This window comes from Wyeomyia smithii, chromosome 2 (assembly GCF_029784165.1).
Source record: "Wyeomyia smithii strain HCP4-BCI-WySm-NY-G18 chromosome 2, ASM2978416v1, whole genome shotgun sequence".
Lineage (NCBI taxonomy): Eukaryota > Metazoa > Arthropoda > Insecta > Diptera > Culicidae > Wyeomyia > Wyeomyia smithii.
In genome coordinates, this window is record NC_073695.1 from 228,313,707 (window position 1) to 228,332,007 (window position 18,301).

The 18,301-nt window shown below is 37.6% G+C and overlaps 2 protein-coding genes across 7 annotated transcripts in view; one reads left to right on the top strand and one right to left on the bottom strand.

Moving 5' to 3' along the window:
- LOC129721072 (sodium-dependent transporter bedraggled) overlaps positions 1–18,301 on the top strand; it is a 276,779-nt gene that overhangs the window by 239,086 nt on the left and 19,392 nt on the right. The window lies entirely within an intron of this gene.
- On the bottom strand, positions 355–18,028 carry LOC129721073 (probable cytochrome P450 9f2). 6 transcript variants are annotated; one of them, XM_055673201.1, is made up of 3 exons: positions 17,595–18,028; positions 3,393–3,643; positions 355–3,334 (listed from the first exon to the last, which is right to left on the bottom strand). In XM_055673201.1, exons 2-3 carry the CDS (start codon positions 3,596–3,598, stop codon positions 1,930–1,932), a joined length of 1,611 nt encoding a protein of 536 aa, XP_055529176.1. In that variant the 5' UTR covers positions 3,599–3,643; positions 17,595–18,028; the 3' UTR covers positions 355–1,929. The 6 variants fall into 6 exon arrangements, with proteins under 6 accessions (XP_055529176.1, XP_055529175.1, XP_055529174.1 ...); XM_055673200.1 differs by having other exon boundaries at positions 17,463–18,028; XM_055673204.1 differs by lacking the exons at positions 355–3,334; positions 3,393–3,643 and adding exons at positions 3,754–5,204; positions 5,262–5,484 and having other exon boundaries at positions 17,595–17,982.

An 18,301-nucleotide genomic window follows, 5' to 3' on the forward strand; every position in this document is an offset into this window, starting at 1 on the left:
ACTGCCGTACTTTTACAGTGTGTATCTTGAGCATTCATCAAATGAGGAGAGCATCTAGGTGGACAAGTAGATTGCGTTTTTGTCGAGTTTGCTTTGCGGCGGAAGCACAGCACAAAGCAAAAAATTGCTACACGCAACGCTGGAAAAAAATCAATGTTGAGCTATTCTACAGATATTCAATCAGTTTGAGGTAAATAACTTTTTTTCTGAAAGCTTCATATAATTACCTACAAATACCATGTATCAATATATTTTTAGGAGTCAACTGGACATTTCTGGAATACAAAAAGTGCATTTTTGATTGATTGCTTTATATCTTATGGCTTCGTTCAGTGGTATGCTTTTATTTTACTCCAATACATCAGGATATTTCATACTACCGAAGTCACGGAACACTCTATTCTCTATTCTCTAGAAATATATATTTGCTCTCTTTCGAATAACCCCAGTATCGTCGCACTAGCGGAAGCAAATATCGCATGCACTTTGAGTACTTACGATTACTGCAAGCTACGGGATAAAGGCTAGGATAAAATTTAATTTTCTTCCAAAACAAAGGCACGGTCCAAATGCTCTAAAATTTTATTCATACAGCTTAGCTTCTCTCATAACTTTGTAAAATTTATTGTTTTGACAATCACAGATAAGTTATAGATAAAGAACCGATTTTGAGAAGAGGTGTACAATAAAAAACTCTAGGATCGATCTAGGAGATCGCAATTTTCACCTTTTTTTTCTTAAAGTTTTTCCACAACTTTGCTGAAAGAAGCTCTATGGTATATTAAAATTAGAAAAAAAAATTATCTAGCTGGATTGATCGAAAAATCAAAAACGCCAAAAGTAAGGCCATGTTCTATGAAACAATCTTGCTGATAACATTGAGTACAAAAAAACCATTTTTTCGCAGTCAAATCTAAAACGATCACAATTTTTCGAGTTAAGACCTCTGTGCACTGTAAATTTCATGAAATATAATACTTGAAATGTGTACAAAATATTTTGGAAGTTATTTCATGAAATGGTGGTTGAAAAACGTGCTCTACAATGAGTATTTCGTCGTTTTTATATCACTTTTTTGTTCTTTACGACCTTCAAAAAGGCATTGCTTAAAAATGTCCCGTCCGACGATTTTGAAAGTATTTGAAATTTTGACCAGAGATTTAGGACGTCATAACGAATCGAATGGTGTACTCAGATCATTTGGTGCATTTTTTTCAAAATAATGGTCTGTGGGAGCACCGTGAATGGTTTACTTCGTAACAGCATGTTGATGATGTTTTTGCTACCAGAACGAAAAGGAACTTTCCTGTAGCGAAACGCGCCGTATCCTTCATTTATTAGTATACAAAGACGCATCTTACACGTCTGCCAAAATGACATCAATCAGCACGCGGAACTGGTGGTTCCACATATACTTTGAACTACAGAGTAACGAAGTGCGTTCACTTGCAATTCACAGCAGCGAAACTAGAAGGAGCAAGTATAGTTTCACAAGCTTTCTTCCTCTCGTTGCTACTGATGAATTGAACCAAATAATGCCCACAATGCAAATGAGTTGACACAAAAGGAACCGTAAAAGTGAATCTTTACAATTAACTTCGGGAGGTCTGTTCAATTTTTCATAAGCTTTCTTAATACTACTAATAAGATGGAGAGAAAGATGAAATTCGACCACTTACTAGAAAAGGATTACAGTTGAAAACAGATCAACTGACATAGATTGATGAGAATTGGTAATTTACTTCAATTATAAAATATCAAAAACATTTTTTATTTTTTTTGCTTTTTTATGCTAGTAAAACTATATGAAAAAATTCGCTCGAAAACGAGGCTTTTTTGGAGATATTTACTCTTCAATCCTTCGCGTTTTTATTATAAGGAAACAATAAGAGGATTAAATCGTACTTGTACCAAGCCGAAACACTTCTTTCACTTTCTCGGCTTCAGCTCTAGCCAAATGCCATCTTTTGCCTGCATTACCACGATACTCTCGACCAAACGCAGCGGAATTTTAGTTTTTTCCGTCCGCTCCAAAGTAAAATTCTTCAACAAGTTATAAACGATGGCCTTCACCTCCATCAGGGCAAATCTCGATCCGATGCAGTTTCTTGGGCCCACACCGAAGGGTAGATAAGCTGCCGGATTTATGTTGTCTCTGTTCTCCTCGCTAAAGCGTTCCGGATTGAATTTGTACGGATCGGGATAGTACTGCGGGTCGCGGTGCAACGCCGCAATCGGGAACCACAAAGTTTGCCATTTATCGATCTTCACTCGAGTTCCAGCGTTATCATCGAAAACGTAATCCTTGACGCAAAACCGATCAATGACTGGCGCGGGAGGCCACATGCGAAGCGTTTCCGAAACCACCATATCCATGTACGGCATTTTCTGCAAAGCTTCGAAAGTCAGCGGTTTTCCCTCGAGCTGCTTATCCGTCGACAGGATTTCTTCGTACAACTTCTGCTGAACGTCGAGATTTGCTAGCAATTCGTAGCAAACGAATGCTAGACAGGTGGAGACACTTTCAAATCCTGCCAAGAAAAATAGAAAACACTGAGCAATCAGTTCGTTTTCGGTCCATTCACGGTTGTGGGCCGATTTTTTCACAGGAATCTCGTCAACAGCTGCAAATCCTGCATCCTTCGGCTCGGGGTCCTCATTCTGCTGCTGCGCAGCACCCTTCCGAAGCTGCATCATCATTTGTATCATGTCGTTTCGGACAATCCCGTGCACTTCACGCTGATGCATATTGTCGAGAATCATGCCTTTGAAGTACGCTAGCAGGTTCGGATTTGAAATGTCAATCTTCATCCACCTTGTAAGCGCTGGGGCAACGCGAAACAATATTACCTTTAGCAGCGTCATTGGCGTCGTAAAATTCAGCATCGCTTTCCCTTTCACGTAGAAATCATTCTCCCGCTCTCGCAACGAGTCCACCTTGATACCAAACGCAACGGAGGCAATTACATCGTTGCCAAATCGTGTGAAGACATCCTTCATTTCGTACTCCAACTTTCGACCGGCTTTCGCCTCCGTCAGGAAGAAATCCGCTGCCGACTCGGCACACGTCGACACCAGTTCGAACATCTGCCGTATCTTGGACCCGGTGAAGGCGGGACTCAACGTCGTACGCATATCGCGCCACTTTTGTCCCCGCATCGAAAACAGCGAGTTACCGAACAGACTTTCCCCGCCAACATCTTCCATTTCCGGGCTGGTGAAGACCGGCGTATGATCGGTGAAATGATCGAAATCCTTAACACCGATACGCTTGATCGCGTCCGGATCGCGGATCATCATCACCGGCTTCAGGAAATCGAATAATCCGATGATTCTAGGGAAAAATTATACTCAGATAGAAATAAGGAATGAAGTTGAGAAAAAACACATACTTGGACTCCGGATATTCATCGTAGATGTACTGGAGATGCTGCAAAAGATTGCTTCGCTTGAACAGTACGGGCGCCGTATTGCCCAAAAGGAACGTCGGCTTCACGTAAGGCATGTTGCGATATTTGAAGAATCGATACTTTTCGGCGATATAGAGATATATGAGCACGCCTATGCCCAGTATGGCTAGCACTATGAGGGGGTCCATTTTTTGTGTACGTCCTATCAGAACAACTGTTTCTAATCGACTGATCTGTTTGACCAGAAAAAAAAAACGAAATTCATACGGATGATAAGCGGCAACGCTTTCATGAGATAAAAGCTGAATTAAGGGCATATTTGTGTTAATACTACGATAAGATAGCGGATAGATAATTTATTTTGAAAACAAACGATTGCTGTTTACAACACTAACAAAATCCTAATTTCTTGGTTTTAGCTTTAGCCACACACCCCCTTCGGGTACTGGCCCCATTATGGTCTTAACTAACTTCAAAGGAATGGTGGACTTTTCCGACCGTTCAAAAATGCAATGTTTCATGAGATAGAACAGGATCGATTTCACCATCAACAAAGCTAGTCGTGATCCAATACAATTCCTTGGTCCAACACCGAAAGGTAGATAGGCAGCAGGGTTTATTTTCGATCGGTTCGCCTCACTGAACCGCTCCGGGTCGAATTTGTACGGATCCGGGTAGTATTGAGGGTCTTGATGCAGAGCAATGATCGGGAACCAAACTATCTGTCCTTTCTCGATCTTAGCTTCGCCACCCCGGCCGTCATCATAAACGTACTCCTTCACACAATACCTGTCAACAAAAGGGTTCGGTGGCCATCGGCGAAGCGATTCGGAAACAACCATATCCAGGTACTGCATCTTCTGCAGCACCTCATAAGATAGAGGTTTACCGTCTAGCGACTCTTCAGTAGAAACAATTTCTTCATACATCTTTTGCTGTATTTCTGGATTCATCAAAAGCTCATAACTTGCAAATGTCAACGCCGTAGAGATGGACTCAAAAGCTCCGATGAAGAATAGAAAACACTGTGCTATCAGTTCATTGTCGCTCCACAAACGGGTATGCGCCTTTGTGCCCACTGTAGACTCCTCAACAGTTGCAAATCCGGCATCCTTTGTGTCCGCCTGTTCGGTCGATTGTTGCCAGCTGCCCTTACGAACCTGCATCAACATATGAACCATATCGTTTCGAACGATCCCTTGCGATTCTCGTTGCTGCATATTATCGGTAATCATCTTTTTAAACGCCTCCAACAATTCCGCATTGAAAATCTCGATTTTCAACCGCCTCGCCACTGCAGGAGCAAAACGATACGTCAGCATTTTAACCATCGTCGAAAGTTTCTTGAAATTCAGTAAACCTTTTCCCTTTACGAAAAATTCGTTGTCTGGCTCCCGGAAGGAATCGACCTGCACTCCGAAAGCCACGGAAGCGATCACATCGTTAGAGTACCGGGAAAATACATCCTTCATATCGTAGTCCGTTTTAGCGTCGGCCATCATAAATCCAACAATCGACTCGGCACAATCGGTCACCATCGGGAACATGTGTCTAATCTTGCTACCGGTGAAGGCCGGACTCAAGGTCGCCCGCATGTGACGCCACTTTTGACCTCGCAAAGCGATCAGTACGTTCGGCAGGATGCTATCGCCACCAGCCTCAACCTCGTCCGGACCAGTAAAAAATGGGGATCGATCGACAAAGTGATCAAAGTCCTTAACCGCTACCAGCTTGATCAGGTCAGGATCACGTACCATCAACACCGGCTGCAGAAAATCGAACATGCCGACGACTCTGTGAAAGGATTGATAAGCTGTGAGTGAAGGTTAAATGTTTAGATCTAGAACTTACTTCGACTGTGGGTATGCATCGTAGATGTTCTGTATGTTTTGGAACAGATCACATTTTTTCAGCAATATGGGGCCGCCATTGCCGAGCAAGAACATTGGTTTCACAAATGGAACGTTCCGTTGCGCGAAATATTTGTACCTTCTGGTAACGTAGAAATAGACGAGCAATCCTAAACCGATAACGGCTGCCACTAAGAAGGAACCATCCATCCTCGGCAATTGTTCTGTGAGAAAACTCAAGATTGGGTTGGATTACTACTTCGCTCAATGAAATTATTCAAATAAAAAATAAACAATCGTGAATTTTCAGTGGAACAGGCTAGAAAAATCGAAGATTTCAACATAGCCAAAATACATAAAAAAAATTGAGACGAATAAGAATATATATTTTTTTATTTGAAAAAAAGCCATAAAAATTAATTCAAATGTTTTTTAAGAACATTTAAATGCTGCATGAGTTCACTAGAATTCGAACAAATTAAACCGAATTTGGTTATTCCAGAACAATCTTAAATAAATCCTAGCGAGTCAAAATAAATTCAACAAGCATCTACATCCATTGAATGGATCTCTTATCTACTTAATTAAATACATTTTAATTAAGAAAATACTCGTAAGACAATGTTCCAATTCTAATGGTTGCTTATAAATAAATTGAGAAAGTTGCTTTAAACCGAAAATATACCTGCGAATATTAAAAAACGTTAATCGTAAATTTATGTGAGCACTCGGTGAAGAGTCAGCCACATATTACCAATTCGAACTGAACTGATATAACGTTGACATAACTAAAAGTGGATACTCAGTAAACAAACTAATGTACATATTATTTCAGCTGGGGTGGATACGCTCCTTGCCCAGGGTTCATCTGATAAAATTTTACGGAAGATTTTATTGAATCCTCCTCCTCCCCTTCGTAAGCATTGGTGAGAATTTTGAATACCCTCACTCCCCCCTAAACCTTTCGATTTGTGGATGTGAATTTTTAAATTTGTGGATGACCTCTTTAGGAAGGGTTTTTAACGGTTTACGGGATCATTTTACATTTTGACTTTTGCTAACCCTAGGAATCATTTTTAGGTGATTCTGAGCTTAATTCGGGATTGTTTCCTATTTTGGTCTTTTCTGGTCTTTATAAGCACTTTTTAGTGATTCAGAGCTCAATTTAGGCCATTTTTGGTAGTATTTGGCCTTTAGATCCTTTTTTGTTTTGTTCTTTATCTTTAGAAACACTTTTAAGTGATTCTAAGTTCAATTTGGGATCATTCCCTAATTTGTTTTTTTTCTGGTCCATAGATCATTTTTTATTTTGGTTCTAGAAGCACTCTTCAGAGATTCTGAGCTCAATCTGGGATCATTTTTTAATTTGGTCCTTCCTGGCCCTTAGAGAAGGCACTTTTAATTGTTACAAAGCTCAATACGGGATCATTTTTGATTTGGGCTTTTCCGGCCTTTAGAAACACTTTCAGTATTTCTCTGAGCTCAATTGGGGTCGTTATTTGTTTTAACATTTTTTTATCCCGAAGCACTTTTCGGCGATTCTGAGCTTAATTTGCGATCATTTTGTGCTTTGACTTTTTCGGGCCTTTAAAAGGGGTTTTCTCTTATTCTGAGCTCAATTTGGGATCATTTTCTATTTTGGCCATTTCTGGCCTTCAGATCATTTTTTGTTTTGTTCTTTTCTTACCTTTAGGAGCACTTTTCAGCGATTCGGAACTTATTTTGGGATCATTTTCTATTTTGGTCTTTTCTGGCCCTTACAAGCACTGTTAATTGATTCTGAGCTCAACTTGAGATCATTCTGTTTTTGGGCTCTTCTGGACTTTAGAAGCACTTAACGGCAAATCTGAGCTCATTTTCTGGTTTGGCCTTTCGAGCCATCAGACGTACTTTTCAGTTATTCTGAGTTGAATTTTCAGTGCTTTAGAGCTCAATTTGGGATCATTTTCTATTTTGGTCTTTTAGGGCCTTCAGAAGCACATTTCGGCGATTCTGAGCTTAATTTGAAGTCACTTTCTAGACCTTTAGGGTGTGATCCACAAGTTTTGTAAGGACCTACCATAACCAGGCATCGTAAGTTTTCTCTTTCCCTCTCCCCCTATGGAATCCTATGTAGGATTCCTTTCGAAAAGAAATGTTGGAAGTAATTTAAAAACATGTTTAGTTTTATATCTGAAGTTTGTAGAAATTATAAAACAAAACAAGTTAACAAATTCCGTTCGAATTTGTTAAAGTAAATTAAAACGAAAACCAAGAAAACAAACTAAAGCACATATTCATTCAGCTGCGGTGGATTCACTGCTTGCCCAGAGCTCATCTGTTATAATCTAGCGGAACTATTTTTGAACTGATTAATTTTGAATCCTAAAATCTAACCTATTTTTTTTTTTTTGAATCATCCCCTCCCCCTTTATAAGTATTTATTAGTAAGAAATTTGAACACCCTCACTCTCCCCCCAAACCCTTACGTAATTTGTGAATGACCTACATTGTTCACAAAAAAAACCTCGTGGAGAAAAATAAAAGAAAGCTATATTATAGGAGAAATCTTTTCATGTCTCTGGAACAATTTCAACGTGAAATACGTGGACACGAACAAATTTTTGCTTGAAAAACGGACTGCTTCAAAGTTTGTGTTTTGTCAGTGCGTCTTTTAGAGATTACCTGAAAGTTAACCTACATCAGTCTTTCTCAAGACTACATATTTCTTTCTTTCTCAAGACTTTCACTTTGATATTATTTTTGAACTTTTTTCGTATCACCTGAAATGGCAAGACGAAAAAAGAAACCACGCATCGCTACGGGGAGGAAAAGAAAGGCATCTCTTCCTGACACTAGCTTATGCAGTGAAAATTTATTTGATATTCTGCCTGAGAAAGAAGCCGGCGAAATTGAAATGTTCGAAAGTAAAACTATTCAAAGTGAAATTTCTTTAAAAAAGGAGAAAGTTCCACCTATTGTGGTAACTATTGCTTCTTAATTTAATATTTTTAAAAGAGAACTTTCTACGTTTCTCTCCGACGTCAAAGTTACTTATCAAATTGGCCGAAGAGGCGAATGCCGTTTACTGGCCCAAACATTGCAAGATTGGAATCGTCTTATTCAGTATTTAACTGAAGAGATGTATAAATTTTTTACATATGATACGAAGAGCGCCAAGCCGTTCAAGGTCGTATTGAAAGGTCTCACCAACGATCAAACCGTTGATGAGATCAAACTTACTTTAACAGAATTACTTGGCATAGCCCCTACCCAAGTAATTCAAATGAAACAAAAATCACGAGGAGAAAACAGTCAGAGAGCTAGAATTTCCCTTGTAAATTATTTAATTCATTTTAACCGCAATGAGGTTAAAAATTTGAAATTTTTTGGCAAAGCATATGCTATCTGTGATATGCGAGTGAAATGGGAATTATATCGAAAGTTTGGCGGAGGTGAGAAGCATATCACCCAATGCCGTATTTACCAACGTTATGGCCATGGTTCAAAATTCTGTAACATGGACCAAAAGTGCCTTATTTTATGGGGACTCTACTCACAAAAAGGACACATGTCCTGTGAAAGAGAGTAAAAATTTTCGCTGAACGAATTGTAACGGCAATCATATGTCAAATTTTTATCAATGCCCAGTCCGTTTAGCAATTGTTAAGGCAAGGCAAGGTAAACAAAATTCAATTTCCATACTCGTTTAATATATGCACAGGTTACAGGTTCGAACATTATACCGCCTAATGTTGGTAGTTCGAAAATGACCGTTAATATGTAAGGTAAGGTGTTCGATCTTATGAACGCCATGTTGCACGCAAAATCCATGTTTGAAGCCATTCAAATTGGAACAAATTTTACAATTCAAATTGTTTCTAATTTAAAATTTAGCAATGTTTTTAAATAAAACAATCAAAATTTTGAATTGGAATGCACGCTCATTAAAGGCCGATGAGAATGAGCTTTTGATTTTTTTTTACAGTAAATAATGTGCAATTGTATATAATTGTTCCTCAGGATACTATTGTATTTTGTCTTCGAATAGTCCTACATGTTTTTCTTCTGTACGGAATCCATCAACAATTGATTTGGTGCTAACAGATCAAAGTCATGTATGTAGTGAATTGATCACACATGCTGACTTTGATTCTGATTATCTTCCAATAACTTTTTCCATATCACATGAATCAACTTAAACCCTATAACCTCTGTTTTTAATTATCACAAGGCTAATTGGGAAAGATTGAAAATAATTTTTTATAATGAGCTAGATTTGCAAAACGAAGTGAATATTGATACCGCTTTGGAAGCATTGAAATGTGCAATTATTGATGCCAGGAATTATTCTGTTCCGAATGCTCAAGTAAAATTTGATTCACCAATAACTGACGAAAATCTTCAACTTCTAATTCGTTAGAAAAATGTCCGCAGACGTCAATATCAACGTTCTCGTGACCCTGTTTTTAAAACTATTTATAAAGATTCACAGAAAGAGATTAAACATAGATTTACTCTTCTGAGAAATCAAAATTTCGAGACTAAAGTTGAAAAATTGAAACCATATTCAAAACCTTTTTGGAAGCTGTCGAAGATTCTTAAAAAAAAACCTCAAAGCCTATTCCAGTTTTAAAAGATGGTGAACGTTTTCTTGTATCCAATGAACAAAACGCTAAAAGACTTGCTCAGCAGTTTGAGAGTGTTCATAATTCAAATTTAAATTTTGTGAGTCCAATTGAAAATGAAGTCACACGTCAATTTGATTTATTCTCTTCCCAGTATTTTTTACCTACAGAAATAATTGAAACTAACTTGAATGAAATTAATTAGGTTTGATGAAAAAAAAACTTTTTTGAGGGTATTGAAAACGGGAAAACGGTCGAGAGACAAGTCAATTATTATCATATTTTAAAACAGCATTAGAAAAACAGTAGTTTGGTGCGCTTACATCATTCACTTTCAATATGGGTTGCGTTGCAGTAGAAAAATGAGTGCGAGAGAATATTGAAAAGAGAGAATAGGAGAGAACAACTTAGGGAATGAAGTGTTTTTCTGCTATCATTAGCGATGCCGCTTACCGTGCAACGCACGTGTTGTTTAAATTAACCGATGCGTAGTTTAGTATACGATCAATTCGAAAATAACATTCAAAACAATTTTAGAAATTTCGTTTAGCAGTTGGTCTGAATCGTTTTGTTTTCTTGAGAAAAGTCCCCATGCAAAATTCCAACTCAATCGTGCAACAGCCTCCTTCTTAGAGGCACAGTCACAAAATGCATTCCCCATACAGACATTTGATGCAGCCTTCAGTTGCATAGTCTCAAACAGTATATTTTCCCGACATTCGCCAGAAAAAAAAACTGCTGATACTAGACACCTTGTTTTCCACGATAGAACGACGACCGCATGGCAGCGCAATGAGTAGGCAACCCGAAAATAAATAACATTAAAAAAAACCTTTAAAGTTGCTGTAATTGTACATTAGGGTGGGGAATCTTTATATGGAAAAAACGAAACTTGATAGCAGAAAGCCAGAACCAAGTTTTTTTGTTCTATTTGGGGCCCCAAATTTATCGGAAGTCGATTGGTTTTATCTCCGCTTGACGCATTGCATTTCAAATTTATTTGAAGATTTGTATGGAAAAACCAACTTTTAAGCATTTTCCATTCTAAAGAGCCCAAAATGGCTCAAACCATAGGTTTCATAACTTCAAATGGTAGGTTTTTTGATGCATAACAACTTGGTCGAATACACTAAAGAGCTAGGGTGTCCCAAAAAAATACTAGAGCTGTTCAAAGTTGAGTATTTCGAAATTTATGTTACAAATCATTTTTTTCTGTCAACACTGCCAGTGTACCGGCGTCAGGCAGATTTCCATCAGAAGTATCCTCTGAAACACGTTGTAGATTCTTTCTACGCCTAGAATTTTGACCTAAATGTGTTTGCTTGATCCAGCTGAGTGTACAAACTCGTTACGGCAGGTTATTTCTGATGGGAATTCCACTGACGCCGGTATATTGGTAATGTTGGCAGAAAACAAGATTTTCTGCATTTAAATCGACATACTCAATTTTGAACAGCTATAGTCCTTCTTAGGAACATTCTAGCTCTTCAGTGTCCTCTGCAAAGTTGTTAGGCATCTAAAATACTATACTTTAATATAATGTAGTGCATTATTAGAGCATTATTGAGCTCTCTAGAAAGGTAAATGCAAAAAAGTAGGTTTTCCCATATAAATTTTCATACAAATTTGTAATGCAATGCGCCAAGCGGAGACAAAACCAATCGACTTCCGGTGAGCTTAGGTTTATTTGGGGCCCCAGAAGGAACCAAAAAAACTTGGTTCTGGAAAATCGATCACTTTTCCCCACCCTATTGTACATAGTTATACCATAATTTAACTATATTTTTCATTGTAAATACATTAATTTCACAGGGTGACAAAAAAGTTCGGTCACACAGGAAAATCTCAATATTTCAAAGAATAAGAAGAAAATCTGAATCTGGCTTTCATAGCTTTATTCAGTAACTCATAAAGATACTTCACAGACGATATCTCGGAATTACACCACCTTTCTCTGGACGAACCAGCTTCAGACGTATCGGATTTGTTATTTTATAGTCGTTCAGCTTCGACATCATGTATCCCCACACGAAATAATCCAGTGGATTCAGATCAGGAGACGACGGAGGCCATTCATTCTTCGAAATGAAACCGGTCAAGTTTTCCTCACACCACGCCTGAACAACCTTTGCGGTGTGGGATGGGGCGCCATCTTGCTGGAAGCAGTAGTAATCGTCTTCAAACAATAGTTCAGCTTGAGGGAAAACATTTTTATTCAAAACCGTGTCCAGGTAGTACGCTGCGTTGATCTTGACCCCTTTATCGATAAAAAATAAGAGGCAGTTTACCTCTCTTGCAAATGGCTCCCCAAACCATCACTGACGTCTTATTTTGGAACCGGGAAACGTTCAGCTTGACCGCAGGAGCTTGCTGGAGGCTCACACTCCAAATTCGATCATTTTGGCGATTGACTGTTTGCTCCAAAACGAAAAGCTTCTCGTCCGAAAAAATAATCTCGTCATCTGCGCGCCAACCGAGCAATTCCCGCGACCGTTGGAACCTCTTGTCCTTTGTCGCTTTGGTAACCCCATGAACCACATGTTTTTTGTACGGTGTAAGTTTTGAATCCTTGCGCAGAAGCAGGCGGATTGATTCTCGGTTCATTTAAGGTTCCTGGCCAGCTTCCGTGCAGATTGGGCGGGAATCCGGCGAATCCGGTCTCGTATAATCTTTTCCAGCCTTGGAGTTCTCACAGACCTTGGTCGTCCAGATCGTGCCTTGTCCTCGGTGCCTCCGGTCTCTAGGTACCGATTCATGGTCCGGTGCACGAATTTCCGGTTGATTCAGAGCGGTTTTAGGTGTTTGAATATGTGTCCGGGTTTGTACCCTTTCACATATTCAGCGATAACAGCTGCTCTCAACTCTGCCATGGCTCACAACTCAATGTAAACAAACTGCACAGAAACGAAACTCTGCCACTTTGGGCAGCAAAGTTAACCCTTTCATTTGACATATAGATGGCACCAGAGAGACGCAACGTGTAGGCTACAGGCGACCCCAACCGGACCGGACTTTTTTGTCACCGTGTACATTAAATATCATTGTCCAGAACAATAAAAAAAACATCGTTTTTGCCATTTTTACCATGAAAAAGGGGGGTTGTTATGTATCTTAACAGCATTTTTTCAGGTGTTTTGCCCATACATTTAGAAGTCACTGACAATGTTTTTCATGGTAAAATTATTGTCGATGGTAGATTCAACAACAAAAAACCTAAATCAATCCACCTAGCGGTCAGACCCAGCCTTTCTCAATCCAACTTATTATTTGTAAAATTAGATTAACATGAACGCTTCAATTTAATAAATGTGTATTCACTCTTTAGGTTCTAAAAATTGATGTTGTAATCTATACATATAAAAATGCATTCCGGCTGTCTGTCTGTCTGTCTAATCCATATAGGCTCGAAAACTACCGAACCGATCGACGTGAAAATTTGTATGTAGGGGTTTTTGATGCAGATAAAGGTTCCTATGATAGTTTGAGACCCCTCCCTCTTCTGTAAGGGAGGGATCCCATACAAATGAAACACAAATTTCTGCACATCTCGAGAACTAATCAACTAAATGGAACCAAATTCGGCAGGTGAATGTTTTTAGAGGTAACAAATATGTTTCATAATCGACCTCAGGCAACATTTTGGATTGTAAGATGTCAACATCCGGTTTCTGGAAATCAGCCAAAATGGCCGATTTTCACCCAGTATAGTAATATTCGGATCAAGAATGATACACAGCAGCTGAAATCGCCCACAGATCCCATTTTGGATTCTAGGTTGGCGACTTCCGGTTCTCGGGAAACAGCCGAAAATGATCGAATAACACCCAATATGGCTGTTTCTTCAACCAAAATTATCTTAAATACCATTTCGAAATCCAAGATGGCGACTTCCGGTTTGTGAAAAACAGTCTAAAATAACCAAATACCATCCAATATGAGTATCTCTGGAACCAGAATGATGCAATGAGCTAACAATTGACGCCAGGCACCATTTTGAATTGCTAAATGGCAACTTCTAGGAAACAGCCGAAAATGACCGAATAATACTCAATATGGATATTTCCGTTATCGAGATGATGCATAGAAACATTGACATTGACCCTGGACACCATTTTGAATTTGAAGACGACCACATTTAGTTTCTGGAAAACAACCAAAATAACTGAATACCTCCCAATATGGGTATTTTCGGTGTCATATTGATGCCAGAAAATCTGCTGAAAATGACCGAATACCACCCAACATGAATATATTTAGAATTAAGGCGATGTACAGAAGCCAAAAGTCGAGGATGTTGTCATTTCGATAAAACCAATCATTTCAAACGACTTTAAACACATCGCAAGGAATCAAAGAAATTGGAACGTTCAAGTAGTTCGACATCACATTCAAATTATGTTAAGACCACATATATCGATCAAAGCAGGTATAGTTTTAAATAGTCTTTAAATTTCTTCTCTCTCCATAACTTTTGAGCCACATATCAAATTGTTATTAAGTTTGTTATTCGTAAGTTCGAGAGATGACTCGTTCGTATGACACTAGTTATGTTCAAATAAGTCATGTAATATTTGAAATAATAGACTTTCGTTATTTTATTAACAATTTAATACATAACGGTTGCTTAAGTTCGATTATAAACAAATGGAATGTATAGGGCAGCCAAACTTTGAAACCACGTGTTCAATCATAATTCATCAGTTAACCCTTAACTAACCTGCTCATCTGATAATACGATTGATCAAATTGATTGTGTAGTTTCTGAGATAATGAAGCTTCGTGATTTTCACATTTCGGTACATTACAGACGAAGTTACAGTCCGATTACAATAAAATTCAATAGGGTGTTATAAGGCAGCTAGACCTTTCATTTCACACTAATTTTGTGGAAATCGGTTCAGTCATCTCTAAGAATAGTGAGTGAATTCAAGTAGTCTTTGGAATATGTTCCTTTTCATAGCTGGATTTCACACTTTTAAACATAACAGGTAAAGTAATAGTCCGTTTGCAAAACAAATCAACAGGGTCTTATGGGACAACTAGACCTTCCATTTGACACTGATTTTATAAAAATCGGTCCAGCCATCTCTGAGAAACATGAGTGAGTTTAAACTGTCTCCAGAACACGTTTTTTTCATAACTATTCAATCTTTATAAAATTCAAAAGTGAAGGGTTTTTTAGGTAGCTCTTTCATTTGAAACCAATTTTGTTCAAATCGGTTGTGTGGTTTTAGAGATAATGATGTTTCATGATTTTCACATTTTTAAACATAACCTCCAAACTAAAAATCCGATTACAATAAAATTTAATAGGGTCTTATGGAACAATAAGACCTTTCTTTTGCAATTAATTTCATGAAAATCGGTCCAGCCATCTCTGAGAAAAGTGAGTGAGAATAAAAATCTGCACATACACACACACACACACACACACACATACAGAAAATGCTCAGCTCGTCGAGCTGAGTCGAGTGATATATGCCATTCGGCCCTTTGGAGCACTTTTATACTTTCGGTTTTGCAAGTGATTGCTATACCTTTCTACCTTCATGGTAATGACAACAATCGTTTGCAAGCTTACAGTAAAAATACCGTGTTTTTTATGGTTACAATAAAAAACATTGTCCGTTTACTGTTCTCACCGCAAAATAAATCGTAATTTTTTTTTGGGAAGAGAAAGAAGAGCGATAAAGTTTTTAGAGTTAAGAAATAGAAAAGAATGTACTTGAACTTGTAAAAAAATTGTTTCCCCCAGGGGTTTCAGTAGAATTTGTTTAAAAAAATCAATCTATCAACATTCTTGAATCCGAACAGTTTTTATTTTCTCCGCACATGCGAAGAATTACAATACAAGTCCCTGGCAAAGGTCTAAAAGTTCAACCTAGCTTTTGCAATCGGACTACCGAAAGTCGTGTCTCAAAGCAATTAAAGCTGTATTTATTTGGCCGATGAAAAAAGCATAAAATTTTCGATATTGAAAAAGTTGTTGATGCAAAATGCAAATGCAAATGATCGTCGAGTCAGTAGGTTTTAGAACTGGAGGACGTATTTTCTGGATTTTTTTCTTTTTGTCTGGGGACTTTTTTTCGAGGAGACGACGCATTGCAATAAGTTTTCTCTCGTCAGCAAAGGTACTTTTGTGTTTTTAGGCTGATTCGAAATTGTTTTTCATAAACTTTGTTTCAACTCTTTGAGGAACTTTTAACTAAGTTATTAGCTGAATTCGGATTCAGTTTCATTTTTGGTCTTTGATTGGTCACTTTTAGCTAAATTTGGAATTCATTTTTGCTTTTCAACCATTAGGTTAAATTTAAATATTTTTTGCCTTTTTCTATCGTTAGATTTACTTAATTAATTTGATCCAAACTCATGATCGTTTTCCTTCTTTTTGTGTTTTTTTACTGAATTGCAGGAGCGTTCTTCAACATTTTTTGTTGATCTGGAATACCTAGTTTTGCTCTGTCCTTTTTTTAAGAAATTTTTTAAATATATTTTGGACGAATTACACTGGTCGACATAAGCGAAAAATGAGTTACCCTAAAGCTCAAAAAAATTGCTCCAAAAAGATCATAGCTTTTTAGAGCAATTTTTTTTGAGCTTTAGGGTAACTCTTTTTTCGCTTTTGTCGACCAGTGTAATTCGTCCAAAATATATTTGAAAAATCTCTGAAAAAAGGACAAAGCAAACTAGGTATTCCAGATTCACGAAAAATGTTGCCCCAGTTGAACTCGCAGTTATTATGGTTTTGAAATTAAAAGTCGACATACGTGTGATAAAATAAATGAAAATTTTTGAGTTCACAATCGATTTTCATTTGTAAATTATAGGTAAATTTTATTCCTGTGTTTTTATTTTAGTTTTTGGTCTCAACAGTCTTTTAAATTTTATTTTCATATTTTAGATTAAATTAAGGTTATTTTTCTTTGTTTAGAAAAAGTTCGAACCGGTGTGAAGAAACTTAAAGTTATAATCAGTATTTTTATCTTTTCGACTTCTTCTGGATTTTGAAACGTTTTTCAGTATGAAATTTGGTATGCTTTCTTTCTACCTCAGAGACATTTTAAAGTTTTAATTTGGGGTTATTTTGAAATAAAATAGTATCTTGCTGCTTCTGGTCAATTTCTGCTTTGCCTTTTTCTATTTTTTTTTTTTGCACGTTCCTCGGCTCTCTTAGGCAGAGTTTCTTTTATTCGTGGAAATTTTGGTTTGAATTTAAAATTATTTTTACTATTTTTTGTTAATTTTTCTATGTTTAATTACTAAATGAGCCACAAAACAAATGTTTTTCAACTGTTCTTTGTAAATAAAATCAACGTAGTCGAATTTTGGTTTCCCCGCCGGGGGGATGTAAACGGCTTCTGAACTCACTTTCATTTTAGTAAGGGAAAATATTCTATAAAATCAACACATATCTTTAATTTTTAATCGAGCTCTAATGAAAGTTTACAAAGCACACCTGTTTGCGAAAGAGTGAGTAATTTTCTGTACATTCTGCTATCACGAATTAACATGATCCTGATGGTTTCAAGAAACTCCACCAATGATCTCATCACTCTAGCACGCAAAAATCACTCACATTTGTTTGTTTTGCTTACCCAAATATGTACTCGCTCCAGAAATGTTTAGCAATAATTACTGCGAAAGGAAATGAGACACACACTCCACTCGAGTCTTTTCTTTTGCGCGTTTGAACTGAACTGTATTCTGACAATGAGTTTTATACTAACCAGTTTAACAGTGCTGCTAGAACGACGAAGCGTTGCGTTCGACTAATCTAGTCTCATCATCGTTAAGTCCGCGGCTCGCGAACATATTGTAGTTATTCCAAACATTTGTGTCGTAGTGCCGAAATTGTATTAAAGCATATATACACATACGCCACCCTCTCCACCCAGTGCGTGTTTACGAAGGAGTAAACACAAAACAAAAAGCAAGGTCAATCGGTGGCGACCAGCTGCCGAATCTCAACCCGAGCTCTGTTGGTGTGTGTGACTGAGTCGTCGATCGATCGATTGTTATGTTGTTAAGAGTGTTCATGTTGTGTCTACGCCTGGGTAGCTTTGATGTAGAGCTTTTGTTTACATCTAGTGTGAAACATCCACACTACCACCGTGATAATCATCATCGTTCGTTACCGGTATCATCATGAATATTTCAACGGAAAGTTAACAATTATCTTCAATAATTACACGCATTTTAAGGGTGACGAAGGTAATATAGGGAACCGGTTTTGACGTTTGACCAAAATAGAGTGATTCAGCAAAAAAGTCTTTTACCGTCTTTTTTATTATGGTTTTGTTTAGTTCAGAACACGAATGAACGATCTCAATAGAAAAAGTGTGATAAATCAATTGAGTAAAATATATTGTAGTGTATTCGCTTACAATCTAAAGGTATTACCACCATTCTTAGTTTCTGCAGACTCACAAATTTA